The following is a 21,031-nucleotide window of genomic DNA, read 5'->3' on the forward strand; positions in this document are numbered from 1 at the left end:
AAGGAAAATATTTAACCAAACCTTTCCAGCAATGACTACCTGTTAGAACATTTTGACACCATGGCGTTTCCTTGGGCAAAAACCTTATTCATCCCACTTTTCTTTTTTTTTCTTTTCCATATGTCTGCAGTAAGCAGCACAGAAATCCTAATGAAGTATTTCATTCATATTTAACACTGGAAAATATCGCCATGTCCGTTTTCCAATTTTTCATCCTGTCACTTCCAGGAAGGCCTGAAAGCTTCCTTCTGCCTTTAGAAAGAATACTTCTAGTTAGAGTGAGTCATGAAAAACATATGACTCGCTTTAGTGTAAAAACAGAGCTATAAGAACTTCTGGGATATTAGCAAATGGCTTATAGTGAAGAATTTGTTACATGTGTCCATCAAAAACTTTTTTATTATCAGAGAAACAAAAACTTTCTGCTTTTAGTCCTTTTTGAAATACAAGAAAACTGATCTGATATTGAAAATCACGGTTCAAATTGTTACATTTAGCTTCTGTTTTGAGGGATTCAAAGCGTAAGTACTCCAATTTTTAACCAAGGAAAATTTGACCAGAAGGAAATATTAACTTTTACACAACAGCAATCTGAAACTATAATTGAGCTGTAGTGTCCTGTGAAATATTAATACAACTTGAAAATTTCCAGATTCAAATGTATGTATTTTATTGTGATTTTACATGATTTTACATGGCACAAAGTATACTACTGTGAAGTAGAAGGAAAAGCATGAACTGTTTAAAGATATGTTACAAATAAAAATCAGAAACATCTGTTCCCTTTATTCTGATACTAAAACAAATAACCCAGTACAACTTCTGAAATCATGTTTTTATTCAATCAAGTCTATAATCTTTCTGTGTCTGATATAATTTCTGCATAAATGGGGTAATTACGGCGAGTAAGAGTGAATAAACTGCTTCAATTAGATCAAGGAACACGGCAGACTGGTCAGCGAAAACACTGTGAATACGTTTAAATTAAAATCTTAATATAAAATATGGTACAACTGCAAACCTGCTAATAAAGGATCAGAAAACGAGGTACTAAGGAGCTCAGTTTTGTGACATTTTTATGTGAATGGAAACACAACCCTGGGGAACGACTGAGTTTTTTGAAAACGTCCCTGAACAAGCTGCCAATGAGGCAGTAAAACAGAGAACCTGCAGAACTCCAGAATCACCTGACAGGACAACTCCTGAAATCTAACACTGCACATCAACGCCTCAGAGAAACATGGTGGTGGCAGCATCATCATAAGGGCATGTTCTTTTTTTGTTTGTTTTTAAGCAGAGAGCAGGAAGCTGGTCAGTTAATGGGAAGATGAATGAAGAGAATAACAGGACAATCCTGGCAGAAAACTTGTTAATGTCTGCAAAAAGGACTTAAAATGAATGTTACTCATTTAAGAAGTTTATTTATAAGAAGTTTGCAAACCATTGAACTTTTTCCATCCATCGCACCATAACAGTATTTGTTACTTTTGGTTGGTCCGGTCATTAAAATCCGACTAATTTACGCAGGAATTTGTGGTCAAACTGGACAAAGTTCATGTTCCTAGATGGCATCTACTAAACCTCAATATTTTGTCAACATACATCATCCAAAATTTAAATGCAATTTAGATTTTACACAGTCTATTGAAGCTTCTTGTTCCTATTGTCTACCGATCACTGTGTCCAAAACACAGTGATTGCTTATTTCCTTATTTCCAATTGACTTGTCAAGAGGAAACTATTCACATTTTCCACGTCCTCTGGTTTACAAGGGGAAAAAATGTCTCTATACAATGGTGCCTTTAGAAATTGATGTTTATTTGGAAGGTAGGTTGAGAATAAACAAAGGTGTTTGAGATTCACAGCTAGCTGTAGCGTTGACGTTTTTTCTGTCATTTCATTTCCCAGTTTTCATCTCGTGGCTCTGACGTGGTGCTCTGGAACACTTTTTGCATTGCATGAACAGAAGAATTGGGAAAACCGAGCCTCGCCGCACTAATTTACAAGATGTATAAAGTGACCTTGAAAAGGATCATAACTTTGTTAGAGTAAAATCAAAGTAAAGGAATTAATTCGATCTTTATTACTCAAACAGCAAACCTCAGTTGATTAGATTTCATTTCTCTCGACTTTAAACAGCTTTTTATTATTTACATGTTCCCTCAAAGACTGTTGGATTCCCAGCCTGTGAATCCAGACATGCTCCCTTTGCTTTACCCTGCCTATATAATTCCTTTTTTTACAAGGGCAATACTTTGGTTTCCAAGCCTTTTCGCTGTGCTCTGTTGCAGTGTACTCAAGTGTAGAAAGCCAGCACACTCCAGAGCCCATTATCACTTTTCTATCAGGTGAAGGGAGAGTGGATGCAGCTCTCTGCCAAGTGCATGTTCTTGTTGCAAATTCAATTTGTGCCAACACTCTTTGGCTGTGGAGGTGTCACTGTACAAAATCTCATTCCCCCTGGTATTCGAGGGCTCAGCTGGCCCAGGGTTCTCGATTCCGATCAGGAGTGAGTGTGTATATGAGCGAATGAAAGGGTAAGATTGGACATATTAATTACAGGAATGCACCCAATTTTTCCTTCCTAAGGTTTGATGTATCAGGGCATTCAATTACAAGTACAGTTACCTTAACCAGAAGTAAGTCGGAGAAGTAACGCAGGAGGTTACAATGATCTAATCCGTCTTTTACAGTGTTTTGGTAAAACAAAACAAAACAAAACAAATCCAGTCTTCTTTAGGGGTTTAAGTTTAGTGCGGTTTACAGCATTTCTTTGAGGTTTTGATTAGGCTATGCTTTTGATGCTTTTGGCTGTCACCTCTCCCTTTAGCATCCGGTTTGTACCAAGCTTCTCTTATAAATGGTCTAACGTTGACTCTTCTCAATAAATTGGTCGACAAAGAATGTAAAGGTGGATTTCCATAATGATACCCAGAAATTTTCTTCCCTGTAACTTAACTACAAGTAGTTTCCTATTGCTTTTGTGCATGTGCACTCAATGAGGAGCTGCTGCCACCATGTTTTGAGAAGGCATTCTCTGTTCGCTGCTGACAATAAGGTGACTATAGCATGTGATTTGTGTGGTACTTCACTGCATTGTATCCCAGATATAATCTCAGAAAGCTTCCAGAATTTTAACTGGCTGGGTCAGAGTTAAGTTCCCCTCTCCACTGTCGCCACATGCCTTTACAGTATGAAGGATTGCTGCAAAGTTAATGCCATGATGCAATTGGGTGGGTTTTCTCAGCAAGAAAAACATTTGTCCAATTAGCCTAATAAACTAAACTCAAACACAGTGTGCTTTAACTAGGACTAGACTGGAATGTATGTAAATGTATGCCAATCTGTCCATGTTGACCATGCATTTATAAATTTGTTTTTATAAAATTCAGCACAACAAACAAAAAACATTAGAATTGCTGGTTTATAAATAAATATAAATAATATTTTTCTACTTTGTCATGATAGACATAAAACTAGAATTGAAGCAGGGTTTTTCTTATTTTCTCCAAGAGAGTATATAATGACAAAAATCCAAACAAAAATGTATTATTGTTCATACCAGGTTCTCCGTCACGGCCTCTCCTTCCTCTCTTTCCAGGAGGTCCTGGAACAAAAAGAAACAAAATACATTTAGGTCTAAGACTTGATTGCCTTAAATATGTATGAGTTTGATATTCTTCAACTTTTCTCATAATCAAATTGCTCTCTGTGAGAATGAGAAGGCACCGCTAGAATTTGGACATCAAATTAACTTTAACAGCCACATTTAGATATTTATACTGATGGATCATACAAAAGGGCAGCAAACTTCAAGGTCATCACTACGATTTATTTTCAAGAGGGATGCCACTGTTTTTCAAATTTTGTACATGAATCGTGTTTCTGTTTTGTTTTTTTTGTCAGCTTTTATCCAGTTATTGATCGTAAACACATAGTTCCTCAAACCATTGGTAATCATCCACTCCAATGTACACTTTGGGTTCCCATGTTCGGTCATATAATAATGTTTGACTTCACAGCTCTACATCAACTAGATTGTTCAAGATATGCTCATAGATAAATGTTGTGTTCATATCACTTTCCATGTAAACTTGTTTCTGTGTTTACAAAACAAGTTTATATAACAGCAAAAAAAAGAAAAAGAAAAAAAGACCAAATAAAATGAGATGAAAAATGTGGCTCACTTTTTCCCTTACTTGCAGTCTACAAGTATTACTTGGGTGCAAAATGCGGGACTGTATTGAAACCTCCTTGTGCGATACTAAGCCCTGAATCTGATCCCACTGTTTGGCTCAGCTTCGACCTCAAGCTCTGCTCCTTTTGAGCGGCCTCCAAGATAATGTCAGGCGCTGCCAGTGAAGAGTCCGGGCTCAGTTCAATGCAACCACAGGTGGAGTTTGACTCCCACTTTACAACATGAGCCCCGTTTGCTTCCACAGGTTTGTTTTTTGAGGTTTTGTAAGAAACAGAAGGCGGTTTACTGCACTTGGCACTCACTTCATTTTAACTCACTTTGTAATGACACCTGACACCTCCGAAAGGAATATTTTGTACGACATTATGACATCCTTCTGATTTCTGTGGTATGACAGCTGCTAAGAAAACATTTGCCATATGGTGCGTGCTGTTCCAGGCAAAACACCTTACGTTATTTGCAAATATCACCGTGGTTTATATTATTCTTCACTTTATTTTTCATTCTAATTTTAGACTTTAAGGAAAGCCAGTTAAAATTGCAGAGATATAAAGATAAAAAACCTTCGCTGAGACTTGTGTGTGCCAACAATAATATTCCGACTTCAGAAAGAAAAAAGATTTACTGTATGTTAGCAAAAGTAGTCAAAACAGGTTTTCGGATATATTTAAAAAACTGATCAAGGGCTCTGGCTGTAAATGAAATAAGACTTCGTGAAAAAGCATTTTGGCTTTAGTTTTCTCACAGATTCCCAAATGCTGTCACGGAACAATGGTTTTTGGAGAAAAAAATAAATAAAGTGCGGCTGGGAATTTTACGATGAGGGTCAGCAACTATGAACAATCTGTTAAAACCTTTTCAGCACTTTTTTTTTTCATTTGCCTGTCACTGAAATAAATCAAAGTAAATTTAATATTCTTTCAGATGTATGGTCAGACATACCAAAATGGATGCTGTGGTTTTGTGTGTTTCACATTGTGTTCCACATTTGGTGGCGTTTGCATTTTAGAAAGTGATGCAGCAGATAATATTTTCTCTCATGCCGAACCAGAAAGAGGAAAGTGTCAGTAGAGGTATGATGGTTTGGCTTCGTGTTTAGCTATGCTAGCAGGGTGGTGGACTGGAAAGCCTTGTCAATCAGTCTGCTTTGTGCCAGGTTAAAATCTCTCTACAACTATCAAATGAACTGTCCAGGAATTGTCTTCAGACAGTCGAGGTTGCTTGACAGTTTAATGGTTTAAGTGGTGGTCCAACATTTTCTGTGGCAACGTCTTGGGGTTGACAGTTTCCTGTTTAAGCAAAATACCGTAAGAACAAATGGTGTTCGTTTCTATCACGGGATTAATCATATCTGCTGATGCCTAAGCTTTTAATTTAACCAGAGAGGATTATTTCTTCATGCCGGTCAAAAACTTTTCAGCTAGCTCTGCAAGTTTTCCCAGTTCCAGGTGAAGCTTACTTCAAGTTAGCATGCTAACATGTTGCAGAGAACAAAGCAAGTCAATATTCAGATTCCCACTGAGATGGAGCATGTTAATAAACGTCCTTAATAATAAACGGCTTAAAGTGTTGTCCAATTTACAGGTGGTCTTTTCTTTCCACTGTATGGAAAGGGGTGAGGTGATGAATGTAGAAATAACAAGAACATATGGAGACAAGCTTGAGATGATAAAAGCCTAAATGGCCATTGGAAACACAGAGAATTGAAAAGCAACAGAATGATGCTATTTAAAAAAAAATTTAAAAATCTTGTACACCTTGTATCTATGCCACTATGAAATACAATGGCTGTAAAAACAAGGTTGGTCCAAATTGGCAAGTTATGCCACAGAACGTGAATTCAACACCAAAGAGTTCAGTGACATCATTCCTTAAATAATGACAATGAAAACTAAACACTGCTTCAAAACAGTTTAATTAATGCATGTTGTATTTGAAATGCTAGAGTAAAATGTAATTCTACTCTCTTTTTTAACCATGACTGCATCTTCGTCTATTATGCTAAATCACTGCATAAACTCAACAAACTGCTTAGATCACAGGTGTCAAACTCCAGTCCACAAGAGCCGCTGTCCTGCAGTTTTTAGATGTGCCACAGGTACAAAACGCTGGAATGAAATGGCTTAATTACCTCCTCCTTGTGTAGAGAAGTTCTCCAGAGTCCGGCTAATGACCTAATTATTCTATTCAGGTGTGGTGCAGCAGAGGCACATCTAAAAGTTGCAGGACAACGGCCCTTGAGGACTGGAGTTTGAGACCCCTGACTTAGATAATGCACAGTCTCCTTTTCACACAACTGTGACAATATGACTCTTTTATGTCAAAGCTTCTCAGGGAGAAGCATCAAACCCTGAGGACAAAAAGAAGTGCATAATACAACCTCTTTGTCCCTTTCAAGAATCAGACAGCATTAAAGTTTTAAATCGTCCACTCTTTCCTAAACTCTACTAGAAGTAGTTTGAAAACCATTTCACACAAAGTATTTGGAAGCACTACAAAACATGCAGCTTTAATCCATTGTTTTAAGATTTTCTGCAAATATTGTACATCACAACATTATTTTAAAGTTATGGATTGTTTGACGTGATAAACGTCCTGTTTATACTTCATGCAACTGAGACACAACTGGCTTTTAGCATTGCCCATCATCCATGAAGTATTGATTGGCCCTGAGCAGTGGCCCTCTTTTCGCTTCTCCTTTTCCTCCAAATCAATCAGTCTGAAGCAAGCCAGCACTGGGTGGAGCAATTTACACTACCAGCCATGTCTCAGAGCGCAACATACATAATCAGACTGCTTAAAACCCCTCTCTCACGATGTAACGGAGCCATTCTTCAGAATGAAAGTCAAACTTTTGCCAAAAACAGCAAACAGTGTACCAGTTCTAACCTCCAAGCAAATCAGGTTTAAGGAGAATTGGCTTCAGATCTCTCTGTGAGCACAGATCCACTTCTCTGCAGTATATAATCTGTTTCAGTTTTTATTACACAATGTTTTAGTCATCATACATGAACCCTAAAATTTATTACTTAACTGTGCCACAAGATGGGTTAATGATCAATGCAATCTAAAGAAAAAAAAAAAATCAGTTTTCTAAAACATGTCATGATTTTCCAACAAAGCAAAACCAAATCTAAATCTCACTTCTTTAAAGGAAAAGGGTTTTGCTACAGTTTTTGCGATACAAATAAACATATTGACGTGAAGGACAGATTTGGAATATGTTCAGACAGATTTTATAAAGTCTTTATTGACATTTGCCTTTTTGCCCTTTCTACAACTGGGATCTTTGTGCCATGGTGTAGGAGTTTCAACATTTGGTTATATGATTAAGAGTGTCTTGCAATTCAAATTTGGATATTTCAGAGGTCCAAGTCAAATGAAGTGCAGAAGAATTTAATGTTTTGCACCCACTTAATGCTGTTAAGAGTTCAGGAAGGGTTCGAGCCTGTTCCCACAGTCAATGAGCGAGAAGTACAGTACACACTGGACATTTCACCAGTCTAATGGCCGAATCAATCAGTAAACGTATTTTAACAGCTTGTGCTTTTTCATGGATCCTTCCTTCCAAATACAAATGATTCCCAATTACAAATCAGGAATACTAAAAACAGATTTTTTTTTCTTCTTATATTTTCTTGTATTATAAATCTTTAAGAGAAATTTGAATCAGCTAAAATTTGGCATTGGCAGGTCAAAGCTAAATCTAATTTAGACATCTTGATCTATGACCCAATCTGCGCCCACATCAGTGGATCTCTAAATATAGTATGCAGGCAGTTTGATGGTTTCTAATGTTTTATTTTTAGTGCCATGGCAAATTCTCAAACATACAACAAATGGGGCGTGCTGTGGTGGCGCAGGGGTTAGCGCGACCCATATTTGGAGGCCTTGAGTCCTCGACGCGGCCGTCGCGGGTTCGACTCCTGGACCCGACGACATTTGCCGCATGTCTTTCCCCCTCTCCTTCCCTGTTTCCTGTCAGCCTACTGTCATATAAGGGACACTAGAGCCCACAAAAGACCCCCTGGAGGGGTAAAAAAAACATAAAACAAACATGTTTTGCAGCCATATGTTTCTTGCAAGCTAAGTAACTGGAGAGGAAATATGACTATCCTCAACAGGTCACGAAAGCCAGATATACTATGTGAGATTGTGATTTGTAAGAATGCATCTATATATATATATTTAAGTGTAACAAATGAAAAGTGTTTCTCACAGTAGATTTAATTTATCTTTTTGCATGATATTTACAGTCCATTTATCATTGTTCCATTTATTTAACTGGGAATTCTTGAACGGCCGTCCAAATTTGTGGTGGAATATTTTAACCACTACTCCTTATGACTAAGGTCCAAAAGGACATTTAATCCCCAGTGGCAGGATGTATGTAAACGTAGGAAATGGGATTCCGCTTTAATACAATGCTTAATGCAACATTCTGTACAAATATTTGGCATAATATCACTTGGTTAATATACGTTTAAAAACAATGGCTTTGAACAAGCATAAAGCTGCCTTGCATCATTTGGCTTAGTTGAACTAAATCATGATATGTTCAGCTCTGATGGTCTCAAGATGGCTCCAGCCACCCTCAGAACTTGAATCTCAGCGTTTCCTTGAAATGTTGAGAACATGTAAGAAGAAAAACCTCTGCTGATCAATGTCTTTTGAAGCATTCCTGGGACTTATGAAGAAGTAGTCGAAACAGACTTTAATATACCCCATTTAATACCGCAACAAGGATGGATGAGTTTATTAAACCTCACAACATTTGGGTATCCAGGTCAACGGAACTAAAACTGCACAAAAGCTGGCTTTCTTCTGCATAGTACAATCATTTGTTACTTTACAAGTACATTTTTGTGGAAACGTCTGGCAAAAAGGCACCCCTTCAATCCAGGATCATTATTCTTTGCATGACAACGAATAAATCAATACATGAAATGCTAATTCATGGGCCGCCGAGTCCGGTGTCAGAGGGAAACTATGGAAATTTAACAATATTTTAAAATAAGTCTGGTCTGTGAAGGTCACTGCTTTTCTCATTCTCTACTGACAAATGTGAGCTGTTGTCATGAATAGAAACTGCAGACTCCAAAAACAAGCAAAGAATGCCTAACAAGCAGATTAATTATGTAATAAGTGCACTTTCTGGAAAAAGGACGATTAAAGCACCTGCGCACAGCATTATAAGCAAGTTCAATACAAGAACCCGACAGACAAGAGTGGTGACAATGTATTTGTCCGTGAGGTTATACAGACCCAGGATCCTGTCTGAACATATCCATCACTTTTTGACACGAACATCCAGTTCTTTCTTACGGAAGTCAGTCCAACCATATGAAAACCTGGACTGTGTCTCCATCACTTCCAGAACGTCCATGTGGTCATCAGTCATTGGTATTGTCGAAGGAAACGTTAAAAGTCCCATTAGTCTTGCGACCTACTGAACTGGATCCGGAAGAAGAGCACTTGTACTCTCACTGACCTGAACTTCTTGTGCTAATACTTCAACTTCCTCAACCACTTTAGGAGAGACGACAAGCCAAAGGCACAACGAGTTTCCGCACAAAGAGAATAATAATAATAATAAAAAAACCTACATTTTATAAGAACAGTTACGCTTGCTTAAGACATTTGAGTTCAGCTTCTGGAAAACAAGACTTCATATTACTGTAGCCTTATAGTAGATACAAAGCTATGCCATTGCAAGGCCTGGCAAAAAAAGACTGTACAAATTTCTCCAAGGATGATATTTGAAATTCTAAAAACGGTACAAATAACTGTGACATAAACACCTATTCAGTTTGAGTTTTGTGGAAACAGTGATGGTTGTATACTCTTATGGCTACTGAGAGGAAGGACCTTTGTGCACCTAAGATACAGTAAGTGGTAGGGCAGGGAGATATTGTCCAGTAGCGATGTTATTCTAGTTAAAGTTCTTATATTTCTCACCACTAGCATCTTAGCATATACGTAGCTAGCTTTCCTGATGAGCTTATTTAACAAATTCCTCTCAGCTGCAAATTAGCTGCTGCTAGTCTTCAGGAGCCTCCACTGCACTTCAAAAGCTCTCCGTCTCCTTGGCAGATAGTCTGCTCTGACCTTTCTTGTAAAGAGCATCAGTGCTGTGACTCCAGTCTAGTTTATTGTTTAGGAGAAATTTACCATCTCCAAGTCGGTTTCCTGACTGGTGAGTGCGTGCCCGAGGAAATCCACCATCAGCTCATTGGTTTAACCAAAAGAAAAACAGTTCTCCAAAAAAGGGGCTAAGTAAAAATGAACATAACTCTTTTTTTAATTTCAATTTAAAGGTTCATATATGGGTAGGGAGATAGTGTCCAGCAGTGCACAATATCGCACAAAAGGAACAATGAAAAACATTGTTGCTTTACCTTTCACTTCACAATTGTGTGTTACTGAGTTTTATCTGTTATATAAAATCCTAATAAAATTTTAAATAAAATGTACAGAGGTTTGTGGTGTAATGTGACAAAATGTGTGGATACTTTTGAAAGGCATTGCATAATGTCTTTTAAAAGAGGAAACCCCTTGTTTTAATGGTAGAGCTGCTATGGCAAAAATGGCCAGAAATACAAACACGTACGAGTTTTATGTAGTGCTAAGCTAATACTAAGTATGGAAACTCCTTTATCCTTTGCTGTAACAGACTGTAAAGATCTGTTTGGCAAAGTAATATAAACAGACATTTCAGGAAGAATTTGGATCTCTACTTTAATTTTCCCCAAGACCCACATTTGAATCCCAACCTGACCTAGAAAAACAATGTCCTGAAGGATATTTAACATCACTCTCCGATTCTGCGGCATAGGTCTTCATTATCCCTATTTTCAACTATACTTAACTTCGATGCAACAATTTCCTGAGTAAATATAATGATTACATCCATTTCCTAAATACGTATTTGCAATTATATTTAATTCCTTCCCCAGAAAAAGAGACCATTGTGTCTGATTTTTACATTTACTCATTTTCCCTTTTTTTGTGCGCTAACATAAATTCTTTACGGTTCACACAGACACACATATATTTCGCTTAAATCAATATAATGCTGACAAACCACTACTTCCTGTCCAATCAAATTTATTCTCAGTTATAAACCTTCTATTATGAGCTGCAGGAGTTGTGTTTATATAGCTTAGAAAGAAGGATTAGTTTGGGGGAATTTACAGTAAAGCAAGAAATCTCGCTGATTACTTTGTAATTTGGATATAATAAACACTTAGAGGGTGTAATGAATGCCTGCTTTGCTCGATTCTACCACTTTCTTGACAATTTAAACGTGGCAACGTGACAGAAATGTCATCATGTCGCCAACATTAAAATTAAATCTCTGAAGCAACAGTTTGTGTTCATGTTAGGAACTGTTAAGATGTCTCCCAACAGGAATATGAAAGGGATCACATGAGGCAACGATCACTGCAATTGGAGAAAACAGAAGCTGGTTTCTGTTTTAACTTAATGATGCTTTTGTTTCCCCCTGTGAGTATATCTGCATGAATGCTTAGGAGTGATCAGATAGCTTGAAATGAATTCATTTCTCAATTCATCCTTGAGGAATATAACAATTTTGTGTCTGGTGGAGTGTGTGTTGGTTGGATTCTGCCCATGTTTGTCCAGATGCCAGTTATGAGTTCATTAACCAGCGAGTCTATCCATTAAGATGTGAGGAATTGTCTGGTGCGGCAGACTCTGATTGAAGTTAGCATTAAAAACGCATCTTTCTTCTGCTGCACTACATGGAATAGCCAGCCTCAACACTTAGATTATCCTTACAGAGTAATTACCGTCAAACTGTTTTCCCGCTCTGGATTAGACTTTTTTTTTTTCTTAACATTTAGGGACTCAAGCAAGCAGTTCCTTCCTGAAACAAAATTCTTTCTCAGAGAAGAGAAATGACTCGAATTCGAGCATGCCTGGAAGGGATGCATGGATCATCTCCGTTTTTGCTCCGGTTCAGTGTTCAGGCTGGAAGACTCCGGGAGGACCCGGTATCCTTTAAGGGAGCCTTTTCATCACCTTCAGAGATCAATGTGTTTTCCTCTGGCAAGAGGCTGAGCGCGAGGATACTTGAAACCCACCCTGTTAGCTGCACACTGCAATTATTCTTCCCGCAGCGCTGACTGCGGTCGTGATGGAGGCAGAACACACTCCCTGATGAGGCGAGGTCGGTAATAAGCCGATCGATCAGCCAAGTCGCGTTGCTTTATTCTGGGAGCTAAACTGGCATGGGCGGCTATCCCAACAGCTCTGTCAGAAACCTCCGCCGTGTCCTTAGCAAATCCAGCAGCTCAAAATACAGTTGCATGAGATGGGGTGTGACTTTTGGGGAGGCTTAAAATTATTAGCTGTTAAATTTCAAAATGCACTGTTCTGAAAATGAAAGAGATGAGACGGGCTTGGCTTGGCCCGGCTAAGGTGTAATCCACAATGGAAATTAATGGTTTCTTTTGAATGTTAACCCAGTTATATCTTGGCATTCCTTCACAATGGATTCCAAGCCTCTTAAGAACCCACTAAACGAACAAAAGTTAAAACACTTGCCATGATTTAGAAGTAATCTAAAGTCTGATATCTAACAAAACTATCATCTTCCACCTGTGCCTTTCTAACAATTACCAGAGTCATAAAATCATAGCAATCAACCAACCTAAAGTCCAAAGATCTTAAATCTGATTTTGTGATTTGTACAACTAATACAAAATGCTCTTAAAATTAATGTAATTCATCAAGTGAAATATTCTCTTTGAGCAAACAGAAAACCTTATAGTTTTCCCTCAGGAGCATTGAATTCCCGCATTTAATCAATGGTTAAGACCTCTGATTTAGTACTGTTGAAACTAATCTCCTTTCCTCACTCGACTATAAAATGCTCATAGATGTAATGGCTGCTAAGTGAGAAGGCTGAAACATCAAACCTCGTTTGTCTTTTAAATGGCATTTTAAAAATTACAATACTTTGTGTTATTTTGTATAGCTGCAAAGGGATACCTTTAATTGTACGTACAATGCGCTGGAAGTTTATTGTATCTTTATTTTATGCAAAACAGTGCATAATTGTTGGTTTTATTTATTTATTTATTTTTTTACAAATGTCTGACCTGAAAAGTGTGGCATGCATTAAAAATTCAACTCACCTGCACTTAAAACTGAACCATCTTTAGCTGCCATTACACCTACAGCCTTTTTAGAGCTTTCCATGTCTAATATGTTTTTGTGCATTATCCTTAGTAAAATAACTCTAACTCAGTCAGATTATAATGAGAGTGTCTGTCACAGATTCTCAATTGGATTTAGATCTGCATTCTGATTGGTTCACAATAGCACATGAATATAGTTTGATCTAAACTTTTCCACTGAACCTCTGATTGTATGTTGGGCTTCTTGTTTAGGGACTTGAACAGCTTGAATGGTGCAATGATGTCTACCCTATAAAAACAATATGAAGTTCAAATTGCATATAAAGCTGCAACCGAGATGCTTTCAAATATAGGCACTGTGGCAGCAGTGAGTCTAAGGGAATTCTTTAAACGGTTACTCTTGAAAATGTAGAGATTTGCTTGGAAGGTTTTGAACTGCTATTCCCTTTGAATTTGGCTGAAATGGCTGAGTTATGTGATTTGCCTGTGCTCTTCTATCCTATGCTCCTTTACCATCTTAGACTACTGGCTGCTGCTGATTAAGCAAAGATAAGCATAAAGGGTGAAATATCTATGAACCATTCATCATTTCATTTATTAAAATAATGAGGAAAAATATTGCCAAATAACCAGCTTTATGCCACTTCTTCCCCGCTGTGTGTTCCTGACCCGGTTAATGAACTCACTGCTTAGTGATAGTTCTTACCACAATATGTAATTGACCACATTTGTGATGCATTTACACATGTTTGGACCTTTTAGTACCCCAGATGTAATATTAAACTGTCCCAAATAATGAGCTAAAGTTACTCTTATCACATTGTTACAAGCCAGTGATTCACTTAAGATTCTCCTGCCTTTCTACCAGCATCTCCACTTGGCTGGTTTGTTTCTGGCACTTTACAAAGTTTAAAGATGAATTGTGTATGAACTTTGAAAGAGATTATACTGAGATAAGATTACGCACAGACAAACTTTATTTATTAATTAGCTGTATTCTGGTGGTAATTAGTCTAAAGGAAGGTGAACGCAAACGCACGCATTTGTTTGAAAAAAAAAAACAATCAAATACAAGCTTGTGGTTGCAAAATGTTTAAAATTGCAAGGCGGCTAAATACTTTTGCAAGGCACTATGAAGTGGGTTCAGACACAGTCCTATACCTGCTGACATGACTGCTGGCTGACCTTATCAACACCAGGAATGTGTGAGTGAGTAGGCAAAACATGCATGTGTGTCTGCGGTGCGAGAGGCGGCAGATTTAAAGAAGCAGAGCTGCTTAGTATGGACCGCAAGGCCTCAAACTGCTGAAGGACAGTCATCACAGTTCAACACAGATGAAATCACTACAAAAAAATAATAACTGCAGTCAAGTGAAACATGTTATTAGAATTCAAAACCTTATTACTGGACTTCCATATGATATTTTCAGTTTAAACAACCACACACTTTAAACACATTAAGGTTAGTGAAATTAAACAAAACTGCCACTTCTTACTTCTTGGGGGTAAGAAATGGTGTTTTTATATTTCATGAGGTCAGGTGTTTCCAACAACCACAACACTCTTTTCCTAAAAGCCAGTCAAATTATCCCCACAGCCTGTGACAGACCTGGAAGTGGTAACTGTGAGGGGTACAGCATCTGAACAAGCCAAATACTCTCTTAACCCCTGTCCTGCCCTGAGGAAACCATGAAGCCACAGCCTGCTAGCTCCTGCTCATCTGCTCCTTCCCATCAGTAAGAGTAATGTCAGAGCATTTTCTCTGACAGTTTGATTCATCCTGCATCCAATCCTGCAGCTGGAATAACTACCACACTATGTCTGCATGTCCTGATACACTGCACCAAGTCCCAGGTCCATGCTATTTAGTTAATAAGTTATTTCCCACACTAATCTGTTAATTTGCAGTTTATCAGATCAGGGTTGTCCGTATCGTTAACTATGCTTTACTTAGTCAATCGTGATGGCTTCAGCAGTGCCTTTCAGAAGTTTTTGGGTGCAAATTACATATATGAAATCAAAACTGTACATACAAGCTCAGTATTTGTTTTGGTTAAATGCTGCCTTAGCAAGTTGCAACTTTAGCAGACATCAACAAAATTTGTAATTTCTGAAATTTCCCAGTGGAATTGATAGCGCTACTGTTAATTGTTTTTTTTTTCCTCACACAGACCTGGTTTCTAAGTGAAACCTACAATTTTTCAAACAAAATGAGACTGGAATCATTCAATCTTGTTTTGGTATAGCTATATCAAAAAACAACAATCAATCAAAATACAAGTAAAGCCAATTATTCCACAAAACTATGTTTTTTGTCATTTAAAGCAATAGCTTTTGTTTCCAAAAACATTTTTTTCTGTCCTGAATACCAAATTTTCTCTAAAGCTCAACCACTGAGCTGTAAGTTTAGATGGTGGTTTTAACAACAAAGAGGTTTTTCTCATCTTTCATTAATTCCGTCACTTGCAATTCATCAGAACATCTGACAGCAAAACAAACCCTCACCTTGATGCTACCACCACCATACTAGACAGATGGTAGACTGTTCTCAGGTTTGCAGTCATTGTAGTCAAATTACTGAGTCTTTGCCTTGTCTGAAAATGAAACTATTTCCAGACGTGATTTGGCTTGTATATGTGGGGAGCTGCTAGTTTCAGTCATATTTATGTTATGACAGGTAGGAAAATGTCAAATGTCTGGAATGGCCTCCCTGAACCTCAACCCTAATGAGAAATAGTGACTATGTTTAAAAGCCAGGTCCATGTCAGGTAACCAAGCAATTAAAAAAAATTATCTATAAAAGTCATAAAATATCCAATTATTTTAGAAGATTTTTTATAGCAACAGGTGCAACTTTGTAAATAATATTTAACCAAATGTCAGGGGTATTGTACATATTTGACACTGTACATGTTTTCAGTGAATTAATAAAAATCAATGAAAAAGTGAAACAGGTGCACCCAATTTCTTATTTTTCACTTTCATTAGTTGTATTGTTTTTAACCTGTTAAACCAGAAACTGAAAGATTCAAGTGCATCATTAAAAGCTCAAACTGAAAATCAAATTTATGCCCGCCGCTGTAAATGAGCTTTACTTGTGTTTTGACTGATCTATGATGGATTATTTTTTCCACAGTTTGAACATCCAGAGATGACAGCTTATGTCAAAGACACCCAGGCTTGTCAAAAGAAAAGAAAAATATATGGCTGATAATATGGTCAAATATGACTGCAAATCCATCCAACTATGTTCTATACCTGGTTATCCTTGCAGGGTCGCAGAGAAGCCAGCGCCTATCCCCAATGGCCATAGGGTGAGAGGTGGGGTACGGTTTGGACAGGTCTCCAATTCATCCCAGAGGCACAAGAGATAAAACCCATGCACATACACACTCACATAAAGACAAGAGAGCTTTCAAATAACCTAACAGTCATATTGTTTTGGACAGTGGGAGGCAGTCAGAGAACCCGGAGGGAAGCCACACAAAGGTAAATGGTGCAAACTCCTTAGGCAAGGATTTGAACCACGGACCTTCTTGCTGCAAGGCAACAGTAAAATCTGGAGTCTAAACTTTATAGCATATTGTTTGAGGCAAAGATTTACTAAGACTTACAGCAGTCTGGAAAACGTGGATTTCATCTCGACTTCAAAAGCTCCACTGAGTGCTCAGAAAATGCCCTCACTAAAGATGAGAGTCAATTTAGCTCTCTGCTGGTTTCTGGCAGCAGAAAAACTCAATCCATTTTTTTCCCCATTCAGATATTCATTGAATCATAAAATCATAGCACAGTATGTCCTTTCAGCAGTGTTTAATCTCTCAAAAGACTCACTTGTTCTGCTGGAACTGTGATGCTAAAAGTAGCAACATTTAAACATCAAACATTTTAACCACAACTGTAACCTGCATTCCCTTGTTCACATGTTCTCACATTAAAAACACAAACTTTAGCGTATTACGTTGGGAGTTAATGTGATAAAGCAACCCAAACTGCCAAATAGTCGTGAAGTGGAAGGAAAATTGCAGATGTAATGCAAGCTCAGTAGAAATACAGTTGATCTCTGGAGGCCTCAGATTATTGTCAGAGAACATGAAAACCATGAAAATTACCAGACAGGCCAGGGTTAAAGTTGTACTGAAGTTATAAAACAATATTTCACATACTGTACATCTTCTCCCTGCATTTCACAATTTTTTCACTATTTTGTCCAACTTTCACCAATAAAATCTAAATATAATACCCCAAAACTGTGGAAAGGGCTCTAGCGGTAATACTATTTTGAAGCTCTATAAATGGGGAACTTCAAACCTTTAAATCATTAAGTCGGAAATAGCTTGTGGAGACTATTGAAAACAATCAAATTACAAAACTTCAAAGCTGTCATAACCACTATGAAGAAGAAAAAAAGCAGAGTCAAGTTTTGAGAGGATGCTGAAAGCTTTAAGTGTCTCAGTCTAAGAAGCCTCAGTGGGTCTTCAGTGGAAACAAAAATAAAGCATCGTCATCAAGACGTCGACCAAAGTGTCAGCCAGCTCTGTTTATTTTCATAAGCCCAGGAATTCCCTTCCATACGCATAGTGATGAGTTGCAATTCTTCAGGAGACAATCTTGAATCAATAAAACGGTTCATTTCAGGCATAAATTCAGCAACGCTTTCAGATTTACACTAAAATCAGTGCTTGGTTCAATAATATATCTAGAACTCCAGGCAGGCAGCTGAGGTATAAATCTAACTTGGAAAAGCAATTCTAGAAAAGTTAACTATGAACAGTGGATGCAAAAGGCTGAAATTTTTACTAACTTATGTCAATATTTTCAAAAATAAGCCAAAGTTTCAAGCAAGAATTTCTTTTGGAGTTTAGTAACAGCTGTCAACCATCAGCTTTAAAGCTCAGTTGATTGGCAGTGCTGGACACAGCGTCCAATCATTTCAGTTCATTCAGTCCAGGTACTTTCATGAAATATTATTATAAAGATAATTTACAATTTATTTTTTGCTGTTTTTAATAAAAGTATTAAAGGAAGGAATGAGTCCTACTGATAGCTATTGCTCTACCTTTCAAATTGTCTTTATTTTTTGTTACATCACATTTTAACAGGGATGGGGAAACTGTAGAGCTACTTGCTCCGATCAAAGGCAGAGGGAGTGACATCACACACAAATAGGAAGCTGTAGCTGTCAATACAGTCTCTCTTTCACTATTGTCACTACAAGAAAAAAGCACTTAGATTGTAAAGAGTAATCAACAAACTAGAACAAAAAAATAACACACTGTAGAATACAGTCTTCTAAGCTGTGCTCATGCTGACTCACACCATTTATAGAGCTGATTAAAATTACAGACACTCTCCCAACAACATGTTTCAGGAGTTGAGTTTAGCCAGGGAATCCTTTGCTTTCTTCTTTTTAAAGATTTTATCTTGGCTCTAGAGGCCTTTATTGAACAGTATATTTGGAGGACAGAGGAGGGGAAGGTTTGCAGCAAATGGCCTGAAACCGGGAATCGAACATAGGAGAACCATGTCGATAACTACAGCTTCTGCACATGGTGCGCAACTGAGCCACCCAGCGCCTTCATCAGGAACTCTGATAAAAATCATTATTATTTATTTTACACTCAAACTCTGAATACGTTTCAGGAAAACTACAAAGTAAGCTTTTCACTCCTTCCCAATGGTGAATCTTTCATCACTGGAGGAGCAAAGAACTTTAAGTGCAAAGATGTACAGCACAAATATGAAAGCACTTCGTACCCAATAGGACTTTTAGTTATCAAAGTGACTAGCTCATTTTTTTCTGGTGGATAAAAGTAAAACATGCTATGTCTGCGGGCATGCAGGAGGAGTTTTCTACAACCAAAGTAGAAACGCTAGACATCCTGAACGAAAATGCCACAGGATAAATAACAGATTTTCTTTTCTCTTGAAGTTTCACAGAAAAAGCAATCAAAGCATTTTGAAAGTGTGAAGTCGACTTTTCTCTCCGCATCATATTTCCTTCGTATGTGTCAGTCAAACTGACCAAGTCAAAGGTTGTAGGAGGAGATGAAGGGAAGCTCATCCTCTGGGGAAGAATTGTAATCCTGACCTGTAGTTTCAGGTGGTCAGAGGGCCACAGTAAAGCTGGTAGAGGGGCCCCAGATGTTCATTAGAGCACATGATTTCTAGACATTTAATCCTAAATTTCCAAAGGTTTTTGGACAAAGTTACATTTCTCTTTTACTGTAACTTGTGTTAATGTAACATGTATTTTAAATGGAGAATTTAACAACCAGACTTTATCAATATCCTTATGAGTATTCCCGAACATTTGCAGAAAAGTGATAAAATTCGATATCATGACCAGAAGGCTGAGAGTTTAAATCCCCTGATAGTCTGTGAAAATAAACCCTGTGCTGAGAAAGTTAAATGCATCAAACCATTACCCTATCCCCTTTTCTCCACTTTAATTTCAAAGTTCCCTTGAGCGACCAACTTAACCCCCAACTGCGCCGCTGTAGCATCCAAGCAGCCGAATAAAGTGCTGCGGTTTCCTGGGGCAGCTTGCGGGTGAGACTACAAAGCAGGCAGCTGCTAACAGCAAGTCAGGGATGATTTTCCTTTCCGAACCTATGCAACCAACTAAAGTGGTGTCCGCTGTACCTTCAAAGTGTAGTTCTTAAGCTATGTCAAGATTCAAGTGCCATTTGTGCCTCAAATACCTCAGCAAATACCTCAGACGAATAAGCCCCAGAATGGCAAACTACTTTTTTAAAATATTATAGCAAAGCTTACAAAACTGGATGGAGGCTCTTTTTTTTTTTACAGCACAGATGGGGGAGCTGTCAATCTTCTCGCCTAAGTCTTGGCGAGAAAAGTAAGTCACATTTCCAAAAACACAAGGCTACTAAGAATACAGATGTGTTACAAGCATCTAGGACTCCGAGGGCTTCTGTGTTTGAGAGGTAAAGAAACCATTGAAGAGGACGCAAAATGACATTAACAATTGTTGAACTTCGATACCAACACATTTCCACTTATACAGGATGTTTAAACAGAATATAACATTAGCAGGAAAGTTGGACTAAAGTTGGTAAACAGAGAAACTGATTCAGAGTTGTGTGTTTTTCCTGTGCTGCCATCTCTTCTTTCCTCCCTCCCTGTCAGTCTGCTCATTCTCCTCAGGCAGAGTTACTCACATACCTGTTTCATCAGGCCACATCACTAAAGGACCAGCAGAACTTATCAGCACTGCCAGATTGTCCAGCATAGTTGCAATAATCGAACCTACATATCTAGCATTCTCTTAGAGACTTCCTGAACTTATCTCACATCTCTTTGTTTCCTATAATGACTACCAAAATACCTTAATACCTTTGCATCCTCTTGGTTTCTGGTACATTTATATATTCTGTGAGAGAACACTACCTGTCCCATGGCTCGTTTTTATTCAATTCAAATTAGTGAGATTAACAACTGTCAGCAGATACGCATCTAACCTCCTACCAACTGCTCCCTCACCCCCTTTGTTTCTAATCACTCCTTCAAGATGTAGCTCAGATGGACCAGCAGGACTCCTAAAAGTTTCCAAATGGTCTAACTTCTTTCCCTAGCCAAACAATTGCAGATTATCTATACTTAAAAAGCCTGTTCCGATTTTGGCCACACAAAAACACAGAGCTGCTCTCAC

The 21,031-nt window shown here is 37.9% G+C and overlaps 1 protein-coding gene across 11 annotated transcripts in view; it reads right to left on the reverse strand.

Moving 5' to 3' along the window:
* col25a1 (collagen type XXV alpha 1 chain) overlaps positions 1-21,031 on the reverse strand; it is a 196,587-nt gene that overhangs the window by 91,582 nt on the left and 83,974 nt on the right. For all 11 annotated transcript variants that reach the window (XM_014468962.2, XM_023346162.1, XM_023346158.1 and 8 more), the window contains exon 3: positions 3,563-3,607. In XM_014468962.2, coding sequence (XP_014324448.1) covers positions 3,563-3,607 — 45 coding nt within the window. The remainder of the gene's footprint in view (positions 1-3,562; positions 3,608-21,031) is intronic.

Source organism: Xiphophorus maculatus, chromosome 14, assembly GCF_002775205.1.
Source record: "Xiphophorus maculatus strain JP 163 A chromosome 14, X_maculatus-5.0-male, whole genome shotgun sequence".
NCBI classification, from domain to species: domain Eukaryota; kingdom Metazoa; phylum Chordata; class Actinopteri; order Cyprinodontiformes; family Poeciliidae; genus Xiphophorus; species Xiphophorus maculatus.